The 19585-nt window shown below is 36.3% G+C and overlaps 3 protein-coding genes and 1 pseudogene across 3 annotated transcripts; all 4 read left to right on the forward strand.

Annotated features, from left to right (window-relative positions):
* Positions 1-162: 162 nt before the first annotated feature.
* On the forward strand, positions 163-4501 carry LOC140839142 (common plant regulatory factor 1-like). The gene is given in 13 exon segments (XM_073205779.1): positions 163-304; positions 1520-1598; positions 1838-1882; positions 1997-2089; positions 2198-2278; positions 2506-2666; positions 2835-2892; positions 3031-3079; positions 3366-3601; positions 3805-3882; positions 4010-4135; positions 4266-4391; positions 4393-4501. Coding segments are annotated over 12 exon segments (1182 nt in total). The 5' UTR covers positions 163-304; positions 1520-1538; the 3' UTR covers positions 4462-4501.
* A 971-nt stretch (positions 4502-5472) lies between these two features.
* LOC140839149 (putative glucose-6-phosphate 1-epimerase) lies at positions 5473-8709 on the forward strand. The gene is made up of 8 exons (XM_073205784.1): positions 5473-6466; positions 6628-6702; positions 6961-7017; positions 7104-7267; positions 7490-7624; positions 7793-7895; positions 7996-8095; positions 8266-8709. The coding sequence occupies exons 1-8, from the start codon at positions 6356-6358 to the stop codon at positions 8472-8474; spliced, it is 954 nt and encodes a 317-aa protein (XP_073061885.1). The 5' UTR covers positions 5473-6355; the 3' UTR covers positions 8475-8709.
* A 757-nt stretch (positions 8710-9466) lies between these two features.
* Positions 9467-16205, forward strand: LOC140839156 (ubiquitin-conjugating enzyme E2 28-like). The gene is made up of 4 exons (XM_073205792.1): positions 9467-9803; positions 14235-14362; positions 14699-14803; positions 15831-16205. The coding sequence occupies exons 1-4, from the start codon at positions 9734-9736 to the stop codon at positions 15972-15974; spliced, it is 447 nt and encodes a 148-aa protein (XP_073061893.1). The 5' UTR covers positions 9467-9733; the 3' UTR covers positions 15975-16205.
* A 2176-nt stretch (positions 16206-18381) lies between these two features.
* On the forward strand, positions 18382-19579 carry LOC140813835 (ethylene-responsive transcription factor CRF4-like; annotated as a pseudogene).
* The last annotated feature ends 6 nt before the right edge of the window (positions 19580-19585 follow it).

The following is a 19585-nucleotide window of genomic DNA, read 5'->3' on the forward strand; positions in this document are numbered from 1 at the left end:
TATAATTTAAAACAAATTATGGGAAATAAATGCGTTTTGACGATAAAGAGAAAAATAATATTAGTTAGTATAGTTATTTATTATATGCCAATATTCAGCCACATGGATGTATTCGGACAAGTTATTGCGAAGGTGACACGTACTGCGTGACGTGGTTTGGTGCCTTGGCGTAAGCCTTCACTTTCTTCCCGTCTTCCTTTCTCTCTCTTTTATGTCTGGAAATACTCCTGCTTAGAGAGAGAAAAACATGTTTGCAGTTTAGAAGCTTAACAGCTTTCGTCTTTACTGGTCGCTTCGAATTGTGGTAATTCTATTTTTGGGTTTATTTTATGGTTACATATTCTGTTGAATTATTGTGGTTTTCTTTTGTTAATGCTGGCTGATCAAAATGCGTTCTTTCCCGGTTCAGTTCATTTTATGTGAATTTCGAGTTTCTTGTCGTGATTCTGCGGCTGATGTTTTTCTTGGGGTGAAATTTGAATAATTCAGTTTAAGAATATAGACTTGAAACAGTGAAGATTTGATTTTGATTTATCTGATCAAGAAAGGGTATATTTCGTAAAACAGTTCATATATGAACGTCTGAGTCGTGGGTGTTGACAGTCGCTGGTGGGAAACCTTTCGGATCCTTGGTTTTTGGAATTTTGGTGGTTGATGAGGGTAGATTTGTCATTTCATCCTTGGTTGTCTTGGAGTGAAAAGTCTAAAACCAAAGGCAATAGATGGTTGGATGGAAGTGGTGGAAACTGGAAAGACGAGAGAGTCCCTGTTGGCTCTTCTTCTCTGTAGAACCGTTATCGGGGGCAATTCGACCGACCGGTTCAGTGAATAACTGCGATTTTTTTTTTGTGACACAATAATTGAAATTAATACTCAGAATTTTGTACACGTTGTTACACAATGGTCATCGTAATGGGAATTAGAATTCCTTAGTTTTACTTTCCTTCTCACTTCGAAGGACTGATCTTTGACTGTAATGGAGCATGAAGTAGTCAACATAGTATTGTGTTGCAATTCATCACCTATGGGACTGGACATGTGAGTGGTGTGACAAGTTCTAGGCTTTGGAATGAGAGCACTTTTACTCCATTGCGGTCTCAGCACAATGAAGACGGCTTGACCTTTGTTCTTGACATTTTTCGTATATTATCGTTTCAACCATCATAGGTTGCATGGTTTTGGTTTGATGAATTTCAATAATGAGCTTGGAATGAATTCAAACCTGTGGATTTCATGTATGATATATCTGAATTCTATTATTATATGATATGGATGGAAAGATGATGAAGGATTTTGTCAAGGACTTGAAATCCAACATAAGTAGTAAGTAAGTTTGAAGTTCTATTGTGGTCATCTAATAGTTAATTAATTGGCTCAAATTGCGATAGTGTAGCTGGAGTTTTGTGCATCTGTTTGCACTACGATTTGATTTTTTACATCATGGAAGCATTCCATATTTGCAGAAATTGGTGTTAGTCATCTCATTCGGCTGTATCCTTTTTTGCTACCATGTTTGCAGGGTCTAAGTATCAGGTATCATGGAAGATAGCAAAGACAGGAAGCCTTCCAACCTGGTAACGATAGCTGCACCTGCAATGGTGAGCATCTTAAGTATCTTAGTAGTTAAAGAAGGTCATACAGGACTTTCTTGTTGAAATCTGTCTCTATTTACTGTTGGATTTCCCGAAGATATTTCTTTAGGGATTTGGAAAAATCTGAAGTATTCATAGAAAGACTAATGCTTTTAAAAAAAATTTATTCTGTAATTGTTTTACATTTTTTATCTAATCATATCACAATGATCTCTAAGTAGATTTTCAATGTGACCACGTTTCAGGACCAGAATGGCATTCATGTCTATCCTGATTGGGCTGCAATGCAGGTATCTGCATTAGCCAAGATTATGTTTCTTTAAATTGTGGTTAATGGTGCAAAAGTTTCTTCTCATAAATGTTGAAGGATTTTCTGGCAACGGTTACTCTCAATTAATTTCCAGGCATATTATGGTCCTCGACTTGCTGTGCCTCCGTATATAAACTCGGTCGCTACTTCTCATGCTCCCCCCCCTTATATGTGGGTACCTCCTCAGGTATTACTTAGACTTTTGGGGTGCAAAGGCCAATCTATATTTTTAATCAATTAGTTAAGTAGCCTACTAATTTAGATTTTGTTATGATTCATGCTTGAACCCTTTCAGTCTATGATCCCTCATTATGGAGCTCCATATGGTGCATTTTATGCTCATGGAGGAGTTTATGCACATCCTGGAGTTCATATAGTAAGTTCCACATATTATTCGACTCAGAATTTTTGTGTCGGTCATCATTCATATGTGCACTTTGTAGTACTCTTTTAAATAATGAAAGGGCATTTCACCCACTCGTCTCTGGAGTGATACGGGATTATTTTATTGTCTCACTAAGCTCCACGGTTATTCGGTTGTGCGAGATAAAAGGTTCAAATAAGTATCCCAGAATATATCTGATGATGTTATGTGGTTTATAGGGTGGTACTGCTTTGAGTATGGACAAGCCTGCCAAAACATTTGGGAATCTGGACGGAAACTTTGTGAAGCAGTTGAAAGAATTCGATGGTTTCGCAATGTCAATAGGCAATGGAAATAGTAATAATGATGATACTGCAGCTGGCCACAGAGTTACGAAAAGGTTTATGGACGACTTGAGTGTAGGACATTAAAACTTAGGGTCAATGTTTCACCAGTAGTTTAGCATTTTCCACAAATGTAACAGATACCATCTGCTTTTCGTCTAATGGTCTTACCTAGTTTACCTGTTAAATGTACTGAAGTGCCAAATTTGGTTCAAATCATGCAGTGAGGAGACTGAAGGTTCTAGTGATGGAAGCAACGCGAATAACAGTAAAGCTACATGGGTGAGGAGACCCCCCCCCCCCCCCCCCCCCTCTTTCTCTATACTGTATTGAATTCCACCTGTTATATAGTTTTATGCCATTTATTTGCATTGTTTGGAAAGTGTTCACCCTGTTAAGTTTTCTCTGTTAATCTAATAGGATGGTCCAAGCGGCAAGAAAAGAAGTCGACAAGGATCTCCTAACAGTGGTATGCTTTCTTATGTCAAACCATATGTCTTGAGTGTAATCCATCCCATCAAATTAAACCTAATCCCACATGGATCACGCAAAATGGAGAGGATAAGCCTGTTGAACCTCTCCGGCCACTCTTCTTATCCTGATTTTATATTGAACTCAGACCACTAAAATTATACATGCTTGCCATGATAAGATGATCCCTACACATGTTTCTTGTGAGATTTTTAGTCAGTTGAGGTGGCTACGGAAGTTAAATTTCTTAGAATTCATGCTTAATCCAAACTTTAACCTGACAGCGGCTGGGAGTGGCAAAGATCGGAAACAGAGCAGAAGTATAGTACCTGGTGCACCTGCAGGTCAAGGCTCTGAGAAAGTGAAAGATGTAGTTCTTTCAACTAATGTGCAAACAGAATCAACTGTCGATATGAACACTGCACTGGAACTCAAGAATCCTTCTGATTTTAATGTATCTGGTCCCACAACTCCAACCAATGTTCAGCAGCCGTCGATCCCAAGTGAAACTGGGTCACAGGTGTGTTTTGAATGTTTTATAGCTTCTCGATGTCGTTCTCTTCTTTGAACAGGCCTCGTGCCTTACAGTTTATCAATGTTAATATTATTTTTAATCAAATCATGCATGGCATGATGTGTAGTGTTCCCGTGGGTGCCACTTTCTGAACTTTTTGATATATACTTTTTAGTTTCATCATAAAAAACTGGAATTTTGGGATGCAGAATGACCGCGAACTTAAACGGGAGAGGAGGAAACAATCTAATCGAGAATCTGCTCGAAGATCAAGACTGAGAAAACAGGTGGGGTGAATCACAAGCTTTAGCTACTTTAACAAGATCTATATGATCTGCCCACTAAGTGATTCCTTTTCTGTCATGTCTTCTGTTTTGTAGCTTCTAATATCACCCCAACATTTTCTTTGTACAGGCGGAGGCCGAGGAACTAGCAATTAAAGTTAGAGCACTGACTTCCGAGAATACAACACTCAAAACCGAGTTCAACAAACTAATGAAGAACTCCGAGAAACTGAAGCTTCAAAACGCTACTTTAATGGTACTGACTTTTTGTTGCATTTGGTCTCTATTTAGTATTTATTGATGATCAATCAATTTTATGTTACACACACACACTCTCTCTCTCTCATATATATTTACCCAAAATATAAGACTGATCTAATCCGCAGGAAAAGCTAAAAGATGCTAAAAAGACGACTAATTTTAGGATGAAACCGGTTAGCACGGTGAACCTACTCGCAAGAGTGAACAATAACTCTAATACTACCGACAGAAGCAACGAGGATGGTGACTCAGTACGATAATACAAGTCCTGGAGCTAAGCTTCATCTGTTTCTTGATACTATTCGAGGGCCGTTGCTGTAGCTGCTAGCTTTGCAAGAGCACAGCTCTCTTAAATCATTTTTAACAAATAGCAAGCAAATGCAAAGTGATATTAGAACTCGAAACTCTAATTTATTCACTGCAACTATCATTTGTTTCGGCAATCCCGGCATGCGTTTTTAAGGTTGGATGCTAAGGATTAGTTTATTTATATGTAAGAAGAGAAGACATGACATCTGATATCCTGTACTTATGTAATAGCTCTTAATTGTTGTTTAAAATGAAAAATATATAATTACTTTTTTGTTTGTTATGAGTTGAATATAATTAATAAATTTTAATTTTGTGATAATAATTTTTTTTCCTTTAAATATTACTAATATAAATTTGGAAAGTAAATTTCAGTAATTTTTAAAGGGTTTTTTTTTTATTTCCTTCCAATTATTTCAAATTATTATTTTTATCGTGTTTCAGAACCTGACAAATTTTATCCAATTTATATTTTATGCTTTTTCTTCTTTCCAAAGTTCATTATTTTTTCGCCTATCAAATCATTCAAGTTACGTAGCAATTTGGATAATATTTTTCGATCGAGTGATAGCAATCGCTGCACACTCTTTGAAATACATTTATTTATACATTCAAATCAATGCGAATGACGAATGTCAAATCACGATTTATGTTCAAATAATGGAAATAATTCGATAACTCAAATTATTCCAAGAAAGCACATGTTAATTCGATAATCTTTGAAGTAAAAAATAATAAAACATAAAAAATAATATTTTTCGTTAATTGATCATGATTAGAGTCGTAAAATTGACATATGAAATCATTCTCATTTAAATTGTTATGAAAATGAAATTAAATAATAGACAATCTCACCACCTATGGAAGGAAAATATAAATAATATCATATCGGGCAAATAATACGTTACTCGACATGGAAGAAAATAAAATAAACTCCAATAATAAGACAATATCATTTAGATGAGCTGTTTTTTTTGGACCTGGTTAGATTTTCTGACGATATTTTTGGATAAAGAAAATCAATTTTCTCGAATTCGCCTCGACCATTTGTACAATCACATGTACTTACACGTATCTCCACCTCCTACTATTTCCTCGGAGGGAATAAATTCAGTCAATCAAATAGTTAATGGTTTTTACTTTTTAATGCATCTTCCACATCGTTAAGGATCGATGAACTTAAAGTTGACGTCGCCTTTCGGTATTTCCGTGTGCATTGCATAAACCCGCATTTTGTAGTTTTTTTCTTTGGAGGTTGATTATTTATTCGTTTTGTTGAGATGGGCTTTTCTTGAATCTGTAAAAGTTTAAAGCTTTATGCATAGCCGCTGATTTTGATTGAAGTCCAACGAGTTGTAGTGAAATTTTGTGGACGCGGCGGAGGTTTGCTTCTAGTTAAGCGTTAACGGTGTTGTGGGATTTGGATACGAATTTTGGGTTGGGAGGGTTTTGTTATTCGGTTTTAACTGTTTTATGGGTATTTTGTAAGATTTCAAAGGGGTGCATTTGTTTGGTAAGTTTTGTGCTTCATTTGATCGTTTAGAAGGGTTTTTATGGGTTTTTCTGAGAGATTTGGTACGATTAAAAGTTCCGTGGGAGAACGCTAATTGTATATTGTAGCGGAATTCGGGTGGTAAAGGCATATCTGTTGATCTGTAGAATATTTGGGAAGTTTAAGGTCCATGGGTTTTAGAGAAGCTGTGGTAGTTTGTTGAAAGCAGTAGTGGAAGGCAATAAGTTTGCTTTATTAGCTGGCGAAATTCTCACAAGAAAGGTGTTGGAGATAGCTTATACCCTTTGGTGTTATTACCATTCCAGAGGTTAAGTAGAATTTCGGGTAATTAGTTATTAATTCGGTGACTTGACTACAAAAAAACACATTTTCATAGCTCCTGCATTTTGAAGAATGGGGCATCCGGCAGCAGTTTGGGACCATAGAGCGGCATTTGAACTGACAAAGGACTGGAATGGGATCGACCATGTTGTGCTTCGGAATCCTCAAGGAGCATCTGCACAAGTAGTTTTCGTGCTTCTTGCTCGTTGATCTGATGCTTTTTGCATACGAAAATCTATGACATTGTGTAACCTTTCGTTGATTCATTTGATTTTAACTTCAATCTGTTTGCATCAGCTATTTTCTTGAAGTTGAAGTTATCTCTGTGTGTGTGAAAAATTCAGGTCAGTCTGCACGGAGGACAAGTGCTGTCATGGAGGAACAATCGAGGTGAAGAACTTCTATTCACCACTAGTAAGGTGAGGTTTCTTTCATGATGCGACCAACTTTTTTAATGCAAAACTTATTTTTCTAATATCGAAGTTGTGTAAAAAATGAAGATTTTTGGACAAACCTTTTCTAGCAAGCCGGCAGTTGATGTATTGACAAATGACTTTAAAGGAGAGAAAGGCGAAATAGATTATGATATATACGTATTAACAATACGGTTTCCTTTAGTTGCATCTTAGTGTTGTCAATAACGACATCCCTCTTGTTGGCCTTTAAAAATTATGTAGGCCATCTTTAAGCCTCCCAAAGCAATGCGAGGAGGGATCTCTGTTTGTTTTCCCCAGGTAAAACATTGAATTAAATGCATTTATCTTGTATGATTTAAGGACTATGTGATACGAGTTGATATATGTATCATGGAACACTTTAGTTTGGAAACTGCGGATCTATAGAGCAGCATGGATTTGTGAGGAACAGAATTTGGACAATCGAAAATGATCCTCCTCCTTTGCCCCCAAACGACTCCCTGGGTAAATCCTTCGTTGATTTACTGCTAATACCAGCTGAAGAAGATCTGAAATGCTGGCCTCATAGGTAAACTTTTCAAGTTATGAGCTTGGTATTTTACTTTTCGTCTAATTGTGCTGTGGCTTATTTGAAACCTTGATAATTTGATCAGGGATTTCGATTGATTGTAAAGTAAGGAAGTGGACAATAATTTATCATAGATAGCAGCTTAAAATATTTTGCCTTGTGAGTTCATCTTTGATTAGCAGAGGGATATTTCCTGTCCTAAGATATCATCTTTTTGACCAGTTTCCAGTTTCGTCTTCGAGTGTCTCTGGCATCAAATGGAAACTTGATACTGATATCTCGCATCAGGAACATGGACGAGAAACCTTTCAGCTATTCTTTTGCTTATCATACCTATTTATCCGTTTCCGACATAAGGTAAACCAGTATCCCATTCGTTATTCATATTCCACGAGGATACATAGTGTGACATCTGTTCATTTCATTTGCAAACAGTGAACGATGGGTTGAGTTGAAATTGATAATAATTCTGTAAAAATTCTGCTTGGCATTATTATATAATATTCTTGTATGATCCATACACAGTGAAGTGAGGGTAGAAGGTTTGGAAACTCTGGACTACTTGGACAATCTTTGTCAAAGAGAACGATTTACCGAACAAGGCGACGCCATTACATTTGAATCAGAGGTGCCATTTCCTCCACACCCTTCGTAGGTTCAGACACCTCTATCATTGACACACACGTTGCACAATCGTTTCTCTGGGAATATTTTCTTCTGGCTTTCAGGTTGATCGGGTTTATCTCAGCTCTCAACAATGTGTTGCCGTTCTTGATCATGAGAGGAAAAGAACGTATATTATGAGAAAAGAAGGGCTACCAGATGTTGGTAAGAAACAATACGTCTCCACACGAAGATGAATTTGTTATGCTGACAGCTATTTTCTTTATTCTCGAGCATCAAATGGATTGAGAAATTAATTTTCGTATATGGCAATTATCCACTTCTTGAAACCTTAAAACGTGAACTTTCCCCAAACCTGTTATTTTTTCGTGTAGCCGTATGGAATCCATGGGAAAAGAAATCAAAAGCAATGCCAGATTTTGGTGACGAAGAATACAGGCAGATGATTTGCATCAATGGAGCATCAGTCGAAAAGAACATCACTTTGAAGCCAGGAGAAGAATGGACGGGGCGAGTTGAGCTTGCAGCTGTACCTTCGAGCTTTTGCAGTGATAACCTTGATCCTGGTCTCGGTTTTTTCTGATAGCTGTGTATATTCAAAACAATAAAAAATCTGTTTCATTACATTGTCAATGCTTAGTCCTAGTTAGTATTCCGAGATGGCTTCTATTTGAGAATCATGGAATTCATGAATCGTCAAAAGGGCTTTCGATTTCTTTTCTTTTATTTTTTACCCAAACTTGGTATGGTTATGTGTTTGATCTTGAAATACCAGCAACTTCCAGTCCTCATCCTACAGTTCTTGATGAGATTATCCACTTTCATTGTTCGAGTTTCAAGTTGTTGCCTTGTTTGATTATTAATCTCTTTACCATTTTGTTGATCAAATTATATTCACTAATTCTTGAATTTAGTCAAGATCTCACATCCCGAATGAGGAAACTAAGAATAACCACAATATGCTCAAATTAATGACGAGTCACTGGGTTCGTGACGGATTCGTCCCTTGAGGATAACGAAAACGAAAAGGATAAATCTCATCCCTAACGATGTGGTTTCATAGTATGCACAATTTTTTTTATAAAATTGTGTTTTACTTAAATTTTTGATACATTATTCGATTTGGCCTATAAAAAATTTCTTTTTACTATAAAATGAATCAAGTCGATTCGTGAGGTGCATATAAAATTGCCAGATTGTGAATTTTATTGGAAAGATATAGCCTATTTAGTGCATTGAAGTTATGGTATATCAGTGATGGCAAAGACCAAAGAGATTAAATTAAATTTAGGCACTCTTTCTTCTAAATTCCTATGCAGAAAATAATATATAAACAATAAATTTTAAAAAAAATCAAGAAAATACTCCTATATTGTGTGATATCAATATACATATTCTACATTAAATATAGAATCTGTATTTAATAATAGTATACGATCCTCTAAGAAAATATTAAACCTTTGTAAATCAAAATAAGTCACACGTGTGCTGTAAATATATTCTCAGAGATCTTCATGAATGCTCACATTCTTTGTAATATATTATATATTATGTGTTGTGTAATTATTTGGAATGAAAATGCTCCACTGTCATTGAAGTTTCAAAACGAATGTAAAATAATATAAGTATTTATTCAGCTTAAAGTCGTCTGGTAGCGTCAAGAATCAGCAGCTGCCAGCGACCAGAAAAGAAAAAGAAAACTTTGCCAAGCATTCATCCTCTTTCTTTCATTAGCAACACGCACGTTAAATTCCCTTCATACATTTGCAATCCCTTGTCATCTTTCTTTTCTTTTTTTCTTTTGGTGAAAGTATCCAACAGATCGAATTTTTTTGTTGCTTGATGGCTTCGAAACGGATCTTGAAGGAGCTCAAGGATTTGCAGAAGGATCCTCCTACCTCCTGCAGTGCTGGTAAATCTTGGACCCTTCAAGATTTTTGTAATTTCTTTTTTCATTTTTGGGCTTATTTATGTTCTGTTTTTGGTTGTGCTGTTTGACTTATTATGCTTTGATCCAAGACATTATGATGTTGATCCGCATGTGTATTGTTGGGATATACGGTGACTCTCAAGATATGGGCTGCAACAATGTGTCAAGTGGTTGTGGGCTTGGGCCATAAGCAATCTGTTGGACAACTGGCAGTGCCGTGAAGGCTGGAAACTGAAGAACAAACTATATATAGTTGAACTCCAGGTTTTGAGAGGCATCGGATGAAACACGCTTGGTATAAGAGATACACAAAGAGAGGACACTGCACACACAAAGAGGTAGAGGGATTGAGGGAATAATCTCAATTGTAATTCATCTTTAACTCTTGGTTATGCACTTGTAAAACTCTCTGTTATATCAATACAAGAAAGCTGCTCCGTTCTTCCGTGGACGTAGGCTATTCAAAGCCGAACCACGTAACTTGATCGCATATTTTCTCGTTGTGTTTTCATAGCCTTGTTTCGTTGTACGTGCATGTACGTGAACTTGAGTTCTTGATCAATTATTTCTAACAATTGGCGCCGTCTGTGGGAATCGAAGCCACGTCCACCAAGATCAAGAAGATGGGTTCTATGAAATACGATATCGAGAAGTTTTCAGGAAACAATGACTTTGGTCTTTGGAGAATCAAGATGAAAGCCATACTGATACAACAGGGATTGGTAGAAGCACTCAGCGGTGAAGATGCGATACCAGGTGATTCGAAAGAAAAGGTACAAATTCTTGCCAAAGCTCAAAGTGCCATTATCTTGTGCCTCGGAGATAAACCGCTCAGGGAAGTATCGAAAGAAACTTCGGCTGCTGGCATGTGGAACAAACTCGAAAATCTGTACATGACCAAATCTCTAGCCAACCGCCTGTATATGAAGCAACGCTTATATTCATTCAAGATCGCAGATGGAAAGAATATATCTGCACAAATTGATGAATACATCAAAATTCTGGACGATCTTGAGAATATAGATGTCAAGATGGAAGATGAGGATAAGGCTCTAATCTTGTTAAACTCTCTTCCAAGCTCATATGAAAATTTGCGAGATGCCATGCTGTATGGCAGAGAACAGACCATCTCACTAGAAGAAGTTCAGTCAGCAGTACAAGCCAAGGAATTACAGAAGAAGATCCAGTCCAATGGACAAGTGCAAGGTGAAAGCCTCACAATTCGTGGGAGGAATGATATGAGATCCACAAAATGCTTCAATACCAGAGATATAACTTTTGATGAATCCAAAATGGGTTATCAACAGAAAATAAATGCTCCTGGGGGAAGTAGACTGATCACTGATGATATACAAGTCGAGGTGGAGCCCAATACAGAATCATCAACCGTAGAGAATGAAATAAGTCATGAGCCAAGTCCAGATCAAGAAGTGCAAACTCATCAAACCGAACATGATTTGAGAACTTACAAATTGGCCAGGGACAGGCAAAGGAGGGAAATAAAACCTCCGGATAAGTTTGGGCATGCTGACATGGTTTATTATGCTCTGACAGTAGCAGAACAACTGGAGCATGACGAACCGAGTTCATACCAAGAAGCAGTATCAGGAAAGAATGGACATAGGTGGATCAAAGCTATGGATGAAGAGATGATCTCTCTGTACAAAAACAAAACTTGGAAGCTTGTGGATAAACCTAAAAACCAAAGAATGATTGGATGCAAATGGATATATAAGATCAAAGAAGGAATGCCTGGTGAGGAAAAGACAAGATACAAAGCACGGTTAGTTGCAAAAGGCTTCACTCAACAACAAGGAATAGATTTCAACGAAATATTCTCTCCCGTGGTTAAACATTCCTCTATCAGGATGATCTTATCCTTAACAACACAATTAAACCTTGAGCTTGAGCAACTTGATGTAAAGACTGCCTTTCTCCATGGGGAACTCGAGGAAACAATCTATATGAACCAACCTGAGGGCTATGTCAATCCTGAAACTAGTGGAAAGGTGTGTCAACTTACAAAGTCTCTTTATGGACTTAAGCAAAGCCCAAGGCAATGGTATAAGAGGTTTGACGAGTTCATGCTGAACAACAACTTCACGAGGTGCAGCTATGACAACTGTGTATACATATGCAAACAAGAAAATAAGATCAAAACTTACCTCCTCTTGTATGTAGACGATATGCTAGTTGCCAGCACTAGTAAGACCAACATGGAAGCTGTTAAACAACTTCTGAGCTCAGAATTTGATATGAAGCAACTAGGAGAAGCCAAAAGAATCCTAGGAATGGAGATCAAGAGGGATAGGAACCAAAACAGACTTTTCTTGTGTCAAAACTCATACATTCGAAAAGTACTTCGAAGGTTTAACATGTATGAGTCCAAACCAACTGCTATACCTATGCCTCAGCATCTTAAACTCTCTCGGGATCAATCCCCTGCTGCTGAAGAAGAAAAAGAAAACATGCGACACATCCCTTATGCCAGTGCAGTTGGGAGTGTGATGTATGGAATGGTTTGCAGCAGGCCTGACTTATCTTACAGCATGAGTGTTGTGTCAAGATATATGGCAAATCCTGGCGAAACCCACTGGCATGCTCTAAAGGGAGTGTTGAAATATTTGAATGGCTCAGCAAATGTTGGACTGCTGTTTGAAAAACAGAATAGCATGGAGAATCCTATAGCTGGATATGTGGATTCTGACTTTGCTGGGAATATAGACACAAGGAAATCCCTTTCAGGCTTCACATTCACTATGTATGGCACAGCCGTGAGCTGGAAAGCTACATTGCAATCGGTTGTAGCATTGTCAACTACAGAATCAGAATACATAGCTCTCTCAGAAGGGATTAAAGAGGCACTATGGTTGAAAGGAATGGTGTCCGAATTAGGTATACCTCAAGACAAGGTTGTGGTGCATTGCGACAACCAAAGTGCAATACACCTTTCTAAACACCAAGTGTACCATGAAAGATCCAAACACATAGATGTTAAGCTGCATTTTGTTAAAGATGTGACATCTAAAGGGGAAGTCCATGTGGAGAAGATTGATACAAAAGACAACCCGGCTGATATGATGACCAAGCCACTGCCACAAGCCAAATTCATGCATTGCATGAATTTAGTAAAGGCAGTAAGATTGGAACTGAACTGATAACAAGAAGGGAGCAGCCAAGCTTGGAGTCAAGGTGGAGATTGTTGGGATATACGGTGACTCTCAAGATATGGGCTGCAACAATGTGTCAAGTGGTTGTGGGCTTGGGCCATAAGCAATCTGTTGGACAACTGGCAGTGCCGTGAAGGCTGGAAACTGAAGAACAAACTATATATAGTTGAACTCCAGGTTTTGAGAGGCATCGGATGAAACACGCTTGGTATAAGAGATACACAAAGAGAGGACACTGCACACACAAAGAGGTAGAGGGATTGAGGGAATAATCTCAATTGTAATTCATCTTTAACTCTTGGTTATGCACTTGTAAAACTCTCTGTTATATCAATACAAGAAAGCTGCTCCGTTCTTCCGTGGACGTAGGCTATTCAAAGCCGAACCACGTAACTTGATCGCATATTTTCTCGTTGTGTTTTCATAGCCTTGTTTCGTTGTACGTGCATGTACGTGAACTTGAGTTCTTGATCAATTATTTCTAACATGTATTAACATTTTTCCCTGTGGGTTTGCGTGATTTTGTTGTTTTGACCATTTTTGGCGAGTAAAAAAGTTATCTTGCCCCTGAAATTTTGTTTGTGGGCTTGGCGATGTTCACTCGTGTTTGTTAAGGACTTAAGGTGGAGATCAAGTTGTAATTATTTGTGTATGTATATGTTTCCTTGGTTGTGAAATTCTTATTACGCTTGTTGGTATTTTTTTTAAAAAAGTGAGAAAATTATCAATAATATGTGCTTGTTCCTGTGCAGGCAAACATTCAGTAGGAGGGTACTGATGATTGTTTTTAAATGATTGATTTATTGAATATTTGTTTGTGGGTGTGTTGATGTTGAGTCTTCTTTGTCCCAACCGAAACTTCATTGTAAAAATCGATTGAAAGTAGATTCAGTTCAACTATATTTCCACATCTTTTATCATAGAAAAACCAACAGAACTTTGTAGCCTTGATATGGATCTCGCATAAAATTATAATTTTCTCGGAGTATGCATTTTCATCCCAATCACACTTACAAATCCTTTTTTCTTTTTTAAACTGATTGCTGAGTTGTTATCTCCCTCCTTTATTTGCTTTATGAGTATTAACACAGGTATAGACGGTTTTAAGGTTTTCATTTAAGTATTCATGGTTATTCTTACAATATTCATGGCAGAACAAGCTTTCGGCACCTGCAATTTCCTTCGTTCTTTTTTATGTTCAGGATCAAAGTTTGATATTCCTTTCTGTTGTTACATGTAACAGGACCTGTCGGTGAGGACATGTTTCACTGGCAAGCTACGATAATGGGACCACAAGACAGCCCTTATGCAGGAGGAGTATTCTTAGTTACTATTCATTTTCCCCCTGACTACCCATTTAAACCTCCAAAGGTATGACATTAATGAGATATATTTTGAGCTTTTGGTTTGTTGACTTACTATTAGCAAAAGGAAAACAATTTTGGACGTTTATTTACTTTATCATTTGATATTGTAAATATCTGTAAGAATGTTCTGTTTACCTTTTGTTTCGATGCAACTTTTTAGATTGTGTTGGACGGAGAGGGCTTGTCACACACACACACACAAATGACATGCACATATAATCATATAACAATGTATCTCATCATACAAACTCAAGCTTTTTTTTCGCGTACACCGCGTGATATTTTTGTTGAAATTGTAACGAACATACCTCTCCATTTGTTCGTGGTTGGACTCTTGCAGGTTGCATTCCGGACAAAAGTTTTTCACCCAAATATCAACAGTAATGGTAGCATTTGCCTCGACATCTTGAAGGAGCAGTGGAGTCCTGCCTTGACGATTTCCAAGGTTTTTCAATTGCTTGAATCCTTTTGTGTTATACGGCTGTGCCAAGTTTATATTTGTTGTAGATAGCCTCTATGTATTAGTAGGTACACAATTCACGAGACTCTTTAATCTGCATTTTGGCGCTCCGAATTATGAAAGACATTTTTACTCACAATATGCACGGCCACTTGTGCCACAAATGTATGTATGTACTTGTTAGGTACTATGTATGGCTCTCAAATTTTTCCGAATTTTATATTTATAAGTAATTAATTAATACCACGCATATGTTTGATGGAACTTATAAGTCGCCCATTAAGCAGTGGTAGACGTGAAGACTGAGTTGGTAGAGATGGTAAAAAACATTTCTAACATTTTATTACAAATTTACACTTCATTAGTATATATTCTAGAAGAACTTCAGATTTCAGAGAGCCCAATTAACTAAAAGTGGAAGGATCAAAACTTGACTTGAAGGAGTGCTGCATAGCTTCAACTGATATTGCTTCTAGCCAACATCGGCTCTCCTAACAGTTCGATCAACTTTAGGACTGGCCTCTGTGCCTTTATCACTCTCCTTGATAATATTCTCGATCATTTTTCCCTTTTGCTTCCTGCGCATCCGTCTTCAGGATGATCTAGTAACAGGTTTTCACTTCTCACTGAGTGAAAGATTTGTCATTCAGCTGTCGATGGACAAAGCCGGGATGTCGACCGCAAATGAAGGATGGACTGTCCTTTGGTTCCCAAGCCCTCGACGGTTTGACTCGAAATTTGATCTTGGTCTATTTGCGAAAGACTATTAGAGTTTTGCTCATGTTCAGGGCGCATATAGGATCCATTTGATACCAATTTATTTATATGATATGGATTTTGCCATCTAGTAACGATGAATTATTGGTGGGAAAGCGGATCAAAATTCTATTCTATATTCTCAGAATTCTTGGTTATCGTGGTCGCTTTTGAGTCATCATCTCTGTTTCTTGAAGTTGAATTCATATCTATTTCTTGTGGTTTTGATCATGGTTTTCCCTCGATTCATTTCCAGGTTTTACTCTCAATCTGTTCCCTTTTGACGGATCCAAACCCGGACGATCCCTTGGTCCCAGAAATCGCTCATATGTACAAGACAGATAGATCCAAGTACGAGCAAACTGCTAGGAGCTGGACCCAAAAGTATGCCATGGGTTAGTCTCATTGGTGGCTGCTGGTTTGTGTCGCTTTATCTTTTGCTTGAAACTGATGCAAAGGTGGTTTGAATTGTTTATAGGAAATGGTTGTTGGTAATATTTGACTGGTTATATGATTTATTCAGTATGTTTAATCTGTAAGGTCGACTCACTTTATTTATAATAATTCAATGTTGAAATAACAAGGTTTTTATCTTAAAATTGTAATGGATTCAAGGATCATCTTTCCTCAATATATACAGATATATATATATATATATATATATATATATATATATATATATATATATATATATGTATATATATAGACACACACACGCACACAAGTAGGGGCACCAAGAATGATAATTATTAGATTTGCAGCGAGATAGTAGCCTTAATCCTTGAATTAAAATTTTCAAAATAGAGTGGGCCAATATGCCATTATACTACACTTTAATGGTATGTATGCACAAACATAATCTTGAAATAGACTAACAATCAAAATTGACTATAGTAGAAACTTTTATGAAATCGTGTTATGAGTTAATTTTATCATATAAATATTTGTTCGATTTTATTTATGAAAATATTATTTTTATGTTAAAATTCTTATTTTCATACAATATATTATTTTAGTGTGAATTTATTAATTATTCATTTTTAAATAATACTATATATATATATATTCTCTAAACCAATAAATCGTTTAACCTTTTGTATTAATAAAAATGAATAATTAATAAATTCACACTAAAATAATATATATATAGTATTAATTAAAAATGAATAATTAATAAATTCACACTAAAATAATATATGGCTGTGAAAAGGAACCCAAAAAAAATTTAGAGAGAAAAAAACAAAGACAAATTATCTCAAAATGCTTAATTTTTTTAAAATAAATTTCAACTGCTCCGAACAATTCAGAAGTCGTCTTATTATTATTATTATTATTATTATTATTATTATTATTATTATTATTATTATTATTACTAAAGAAGTCGTCTCACTAATTCAATGAAGATGGGGCTTATAATTTATGGTGCATCAACTTGGAGTCGGCCAATGAAATATTTTTGCTTGAAGCCCAAGCTTATTGCAATATTAGTTCAAATGCAATGCATCATCATAACAACCTTCTTTAAACTATAGTCTAATTTTTTAAAAAAAAATTAGAATATAAAAACTCTTATGAGACATTCTCATATGTCAATTTTGTGATACATATATTTATTTAAATCATCCATAAACAAATATTATTTTTTATGTCATAAATATGAACAAAATTGACGTGTCTGATATCATTGACAAGAGACATATTCATTTTAGAAAGGTGTAGTTGTTGGTCATCTTTGATTTAATAATTTCACTGGGGACAATTTATGCATGTTTATGACCTTTTATATGTTTTCTTTTGGTGTGTGTGACAAACATTAAATAAAAAAAAATATTAATAAAACTAGTAATTTTTTATTTTTTTTACATAAGTGTGTGTGAGTTATAAGCACAAAATACTTTCTCAACTTGGGTTATATTGTGATTATAATTTATACAATCAATTAAATAACAATCGATACATTAATTTAGTTGCATAAAAAGAGAATTCCATGCTCTATGTTATAGTAAATATGCATGGCAAGAAACATGCTTGGGGTGCAAGTGCGAATGATTCTAACTCTAAAGGTTGATTATTTATAAGCACACCTAACTTCAATATTTATTATTAACTATTTTTGGAAGACAATCATGGAAAAATATAGCATCAACCGTACGTACGTAACGAAAGAAGAGTGAGTCTCATGTGAGACTGTATCATGGATCTTAATCTGTGAGATAGATCACCTCTACAGATATTCACAATAAAAAATAGAGTAGGTCTCATGTGAGACCGTCTCACAGGGATCCCAATCTGTGAGACGGGTCAACCCTACCCATATTCATACTAAAAAATAATACTCTTAGCATAAAAAATAATACTTTTTCATGGATTATCCAAATAAAGATCCGTCTCACGAAATACGACCCGTGAGACCGTCTCACACAAGTTTTTGCCTAAAAAATAATACTCTTAGCATAAAAAGTAATATTTTTTCATAAATGACTCAAATAATAGAACTCGTGAGATCGTCTCACACAAATTTTTGTCATGAAAGATAAAAAAAGAAAATATATAAAATATAAAAGTGCGTTTTCTTAATTGAACAAATTATCTGTATCAACTATGAAAAAGAATTTGAGAACTTTAATTGAAAAATTCAAATTAAATCAATCAATTAAGAAAAATGAATGAGTTTATCGGTCGAGTCGGTCCATATTTAAAAGAAAAAATAATAATTTTAAAATTAAAAATAATATTTTTTAATGGATCGAATCACGGCCTCGTAATTTTTTTTTTAATGCATTTGTGACTTCTACATGGCCTTTTTTGACTCTTATAAATTCATTCATTCATCGTCACTTGTCGAAAATAAATACATTTTCTCAGATTTAATTAATTTAACCCGTCTTCTACGAATTTAAGGTCTTCAGTTCAATAATCTTCGTCCCATTTTCGCTGCTTTTCAACTTCTTCATGTGACAATTCAGAGATTTTTGATACAACAGAGAAATGATTCCAAAAGACACGAAACGCATCAAGTATTCAGTTCATACAACCATTACCACGAAGGTGGTTTCTCCGCCGTCATTGAAGGAGACATGCAAAGGTAACTTCAGCTCCAAAACGCCACGTTTGGTGAGAATTTCTGTTACTGATTACGAAGCTACCGATTCTTCGGGCGACGAAAGTCAAAGGGACCACCATTATTGGCGAGTGAGGAAGCTTATGAATGAAGTTAGGATGGAGATAAATGGTAATGACAGCAGTGTAAATGTTAAGAACAAGAAGAAGAAACAGAGGCCGATGCAGGAGCATCATTTGGTTGGTGAGGGGAAGAAGTTCAGGGGAGTCAGGAGGCGGACGTGGGGCAAATGGGCTGCGGAGATACGTGATCCGATGCAGCGGACGAGGACTTTGGCTCGGGACTTTCGATACAGCGGAGGAGGCAGCGCTGGTTTACGACGAAGCGGCGATCCGAATACACGGCCCGAAAGCTTTGACAAACTTCATAACACCTCCGGAGAGGGTATCGGTGGCGAGTGGTTCCGGATCGATTTCTGTTTCTGGCTATGATTCCGGCAAGGAGGAATCCTGTGACGAGAAAAAATGCTCGCCCATCTCTGTTTCGAGGTTTAGCGACAATCAAGATACGGTTCGGTCTGCCGAAGATCCAGCTCGGTCCGAGGCCAAGAACGCTAGTCAAAAAATGGTTGAACCGGGAGAAATGGATTTCTCGATGGACGATTATCTACCGTTGGATCAATATTTCTTGAAAGATTACTTTGATTTTCGATCTCCTTTGCCAATAGTTTACGAGGAAGTTAGGTCCGTGGAGCAAAAGTTTGATGGGTTTGATGATTTCGAATCTTTAACATGGGATGTGAATGAATTCTTTACAGATTTGGATGAATAATTCTGAATTGTCCAATCAATGGATTATTCTGTTGTCAATATTGAGTTTTAAAGATTGTAATTTTATATTTGAAAACCGGTCGAGTAAATGTATTTGTGTCATCTGTGCAAATTATTTAC

This window comes from Primulina eburnea, chromosome 1 (assembly GCF_022965805.1).
Source record: "Primulina eburnea isolate SZY01 chromosome 1, ASM2296580v1, whole genome shotgun sequence".
In the NCBI taxonomy this organism is placed as follows: domain Eukaryota; kingdom Viridiplantae; phylum Streptophyta; class Magnoliopsida; order Lamiales; family Gesneriaceae; genus Primulina; species Primulina eburnea.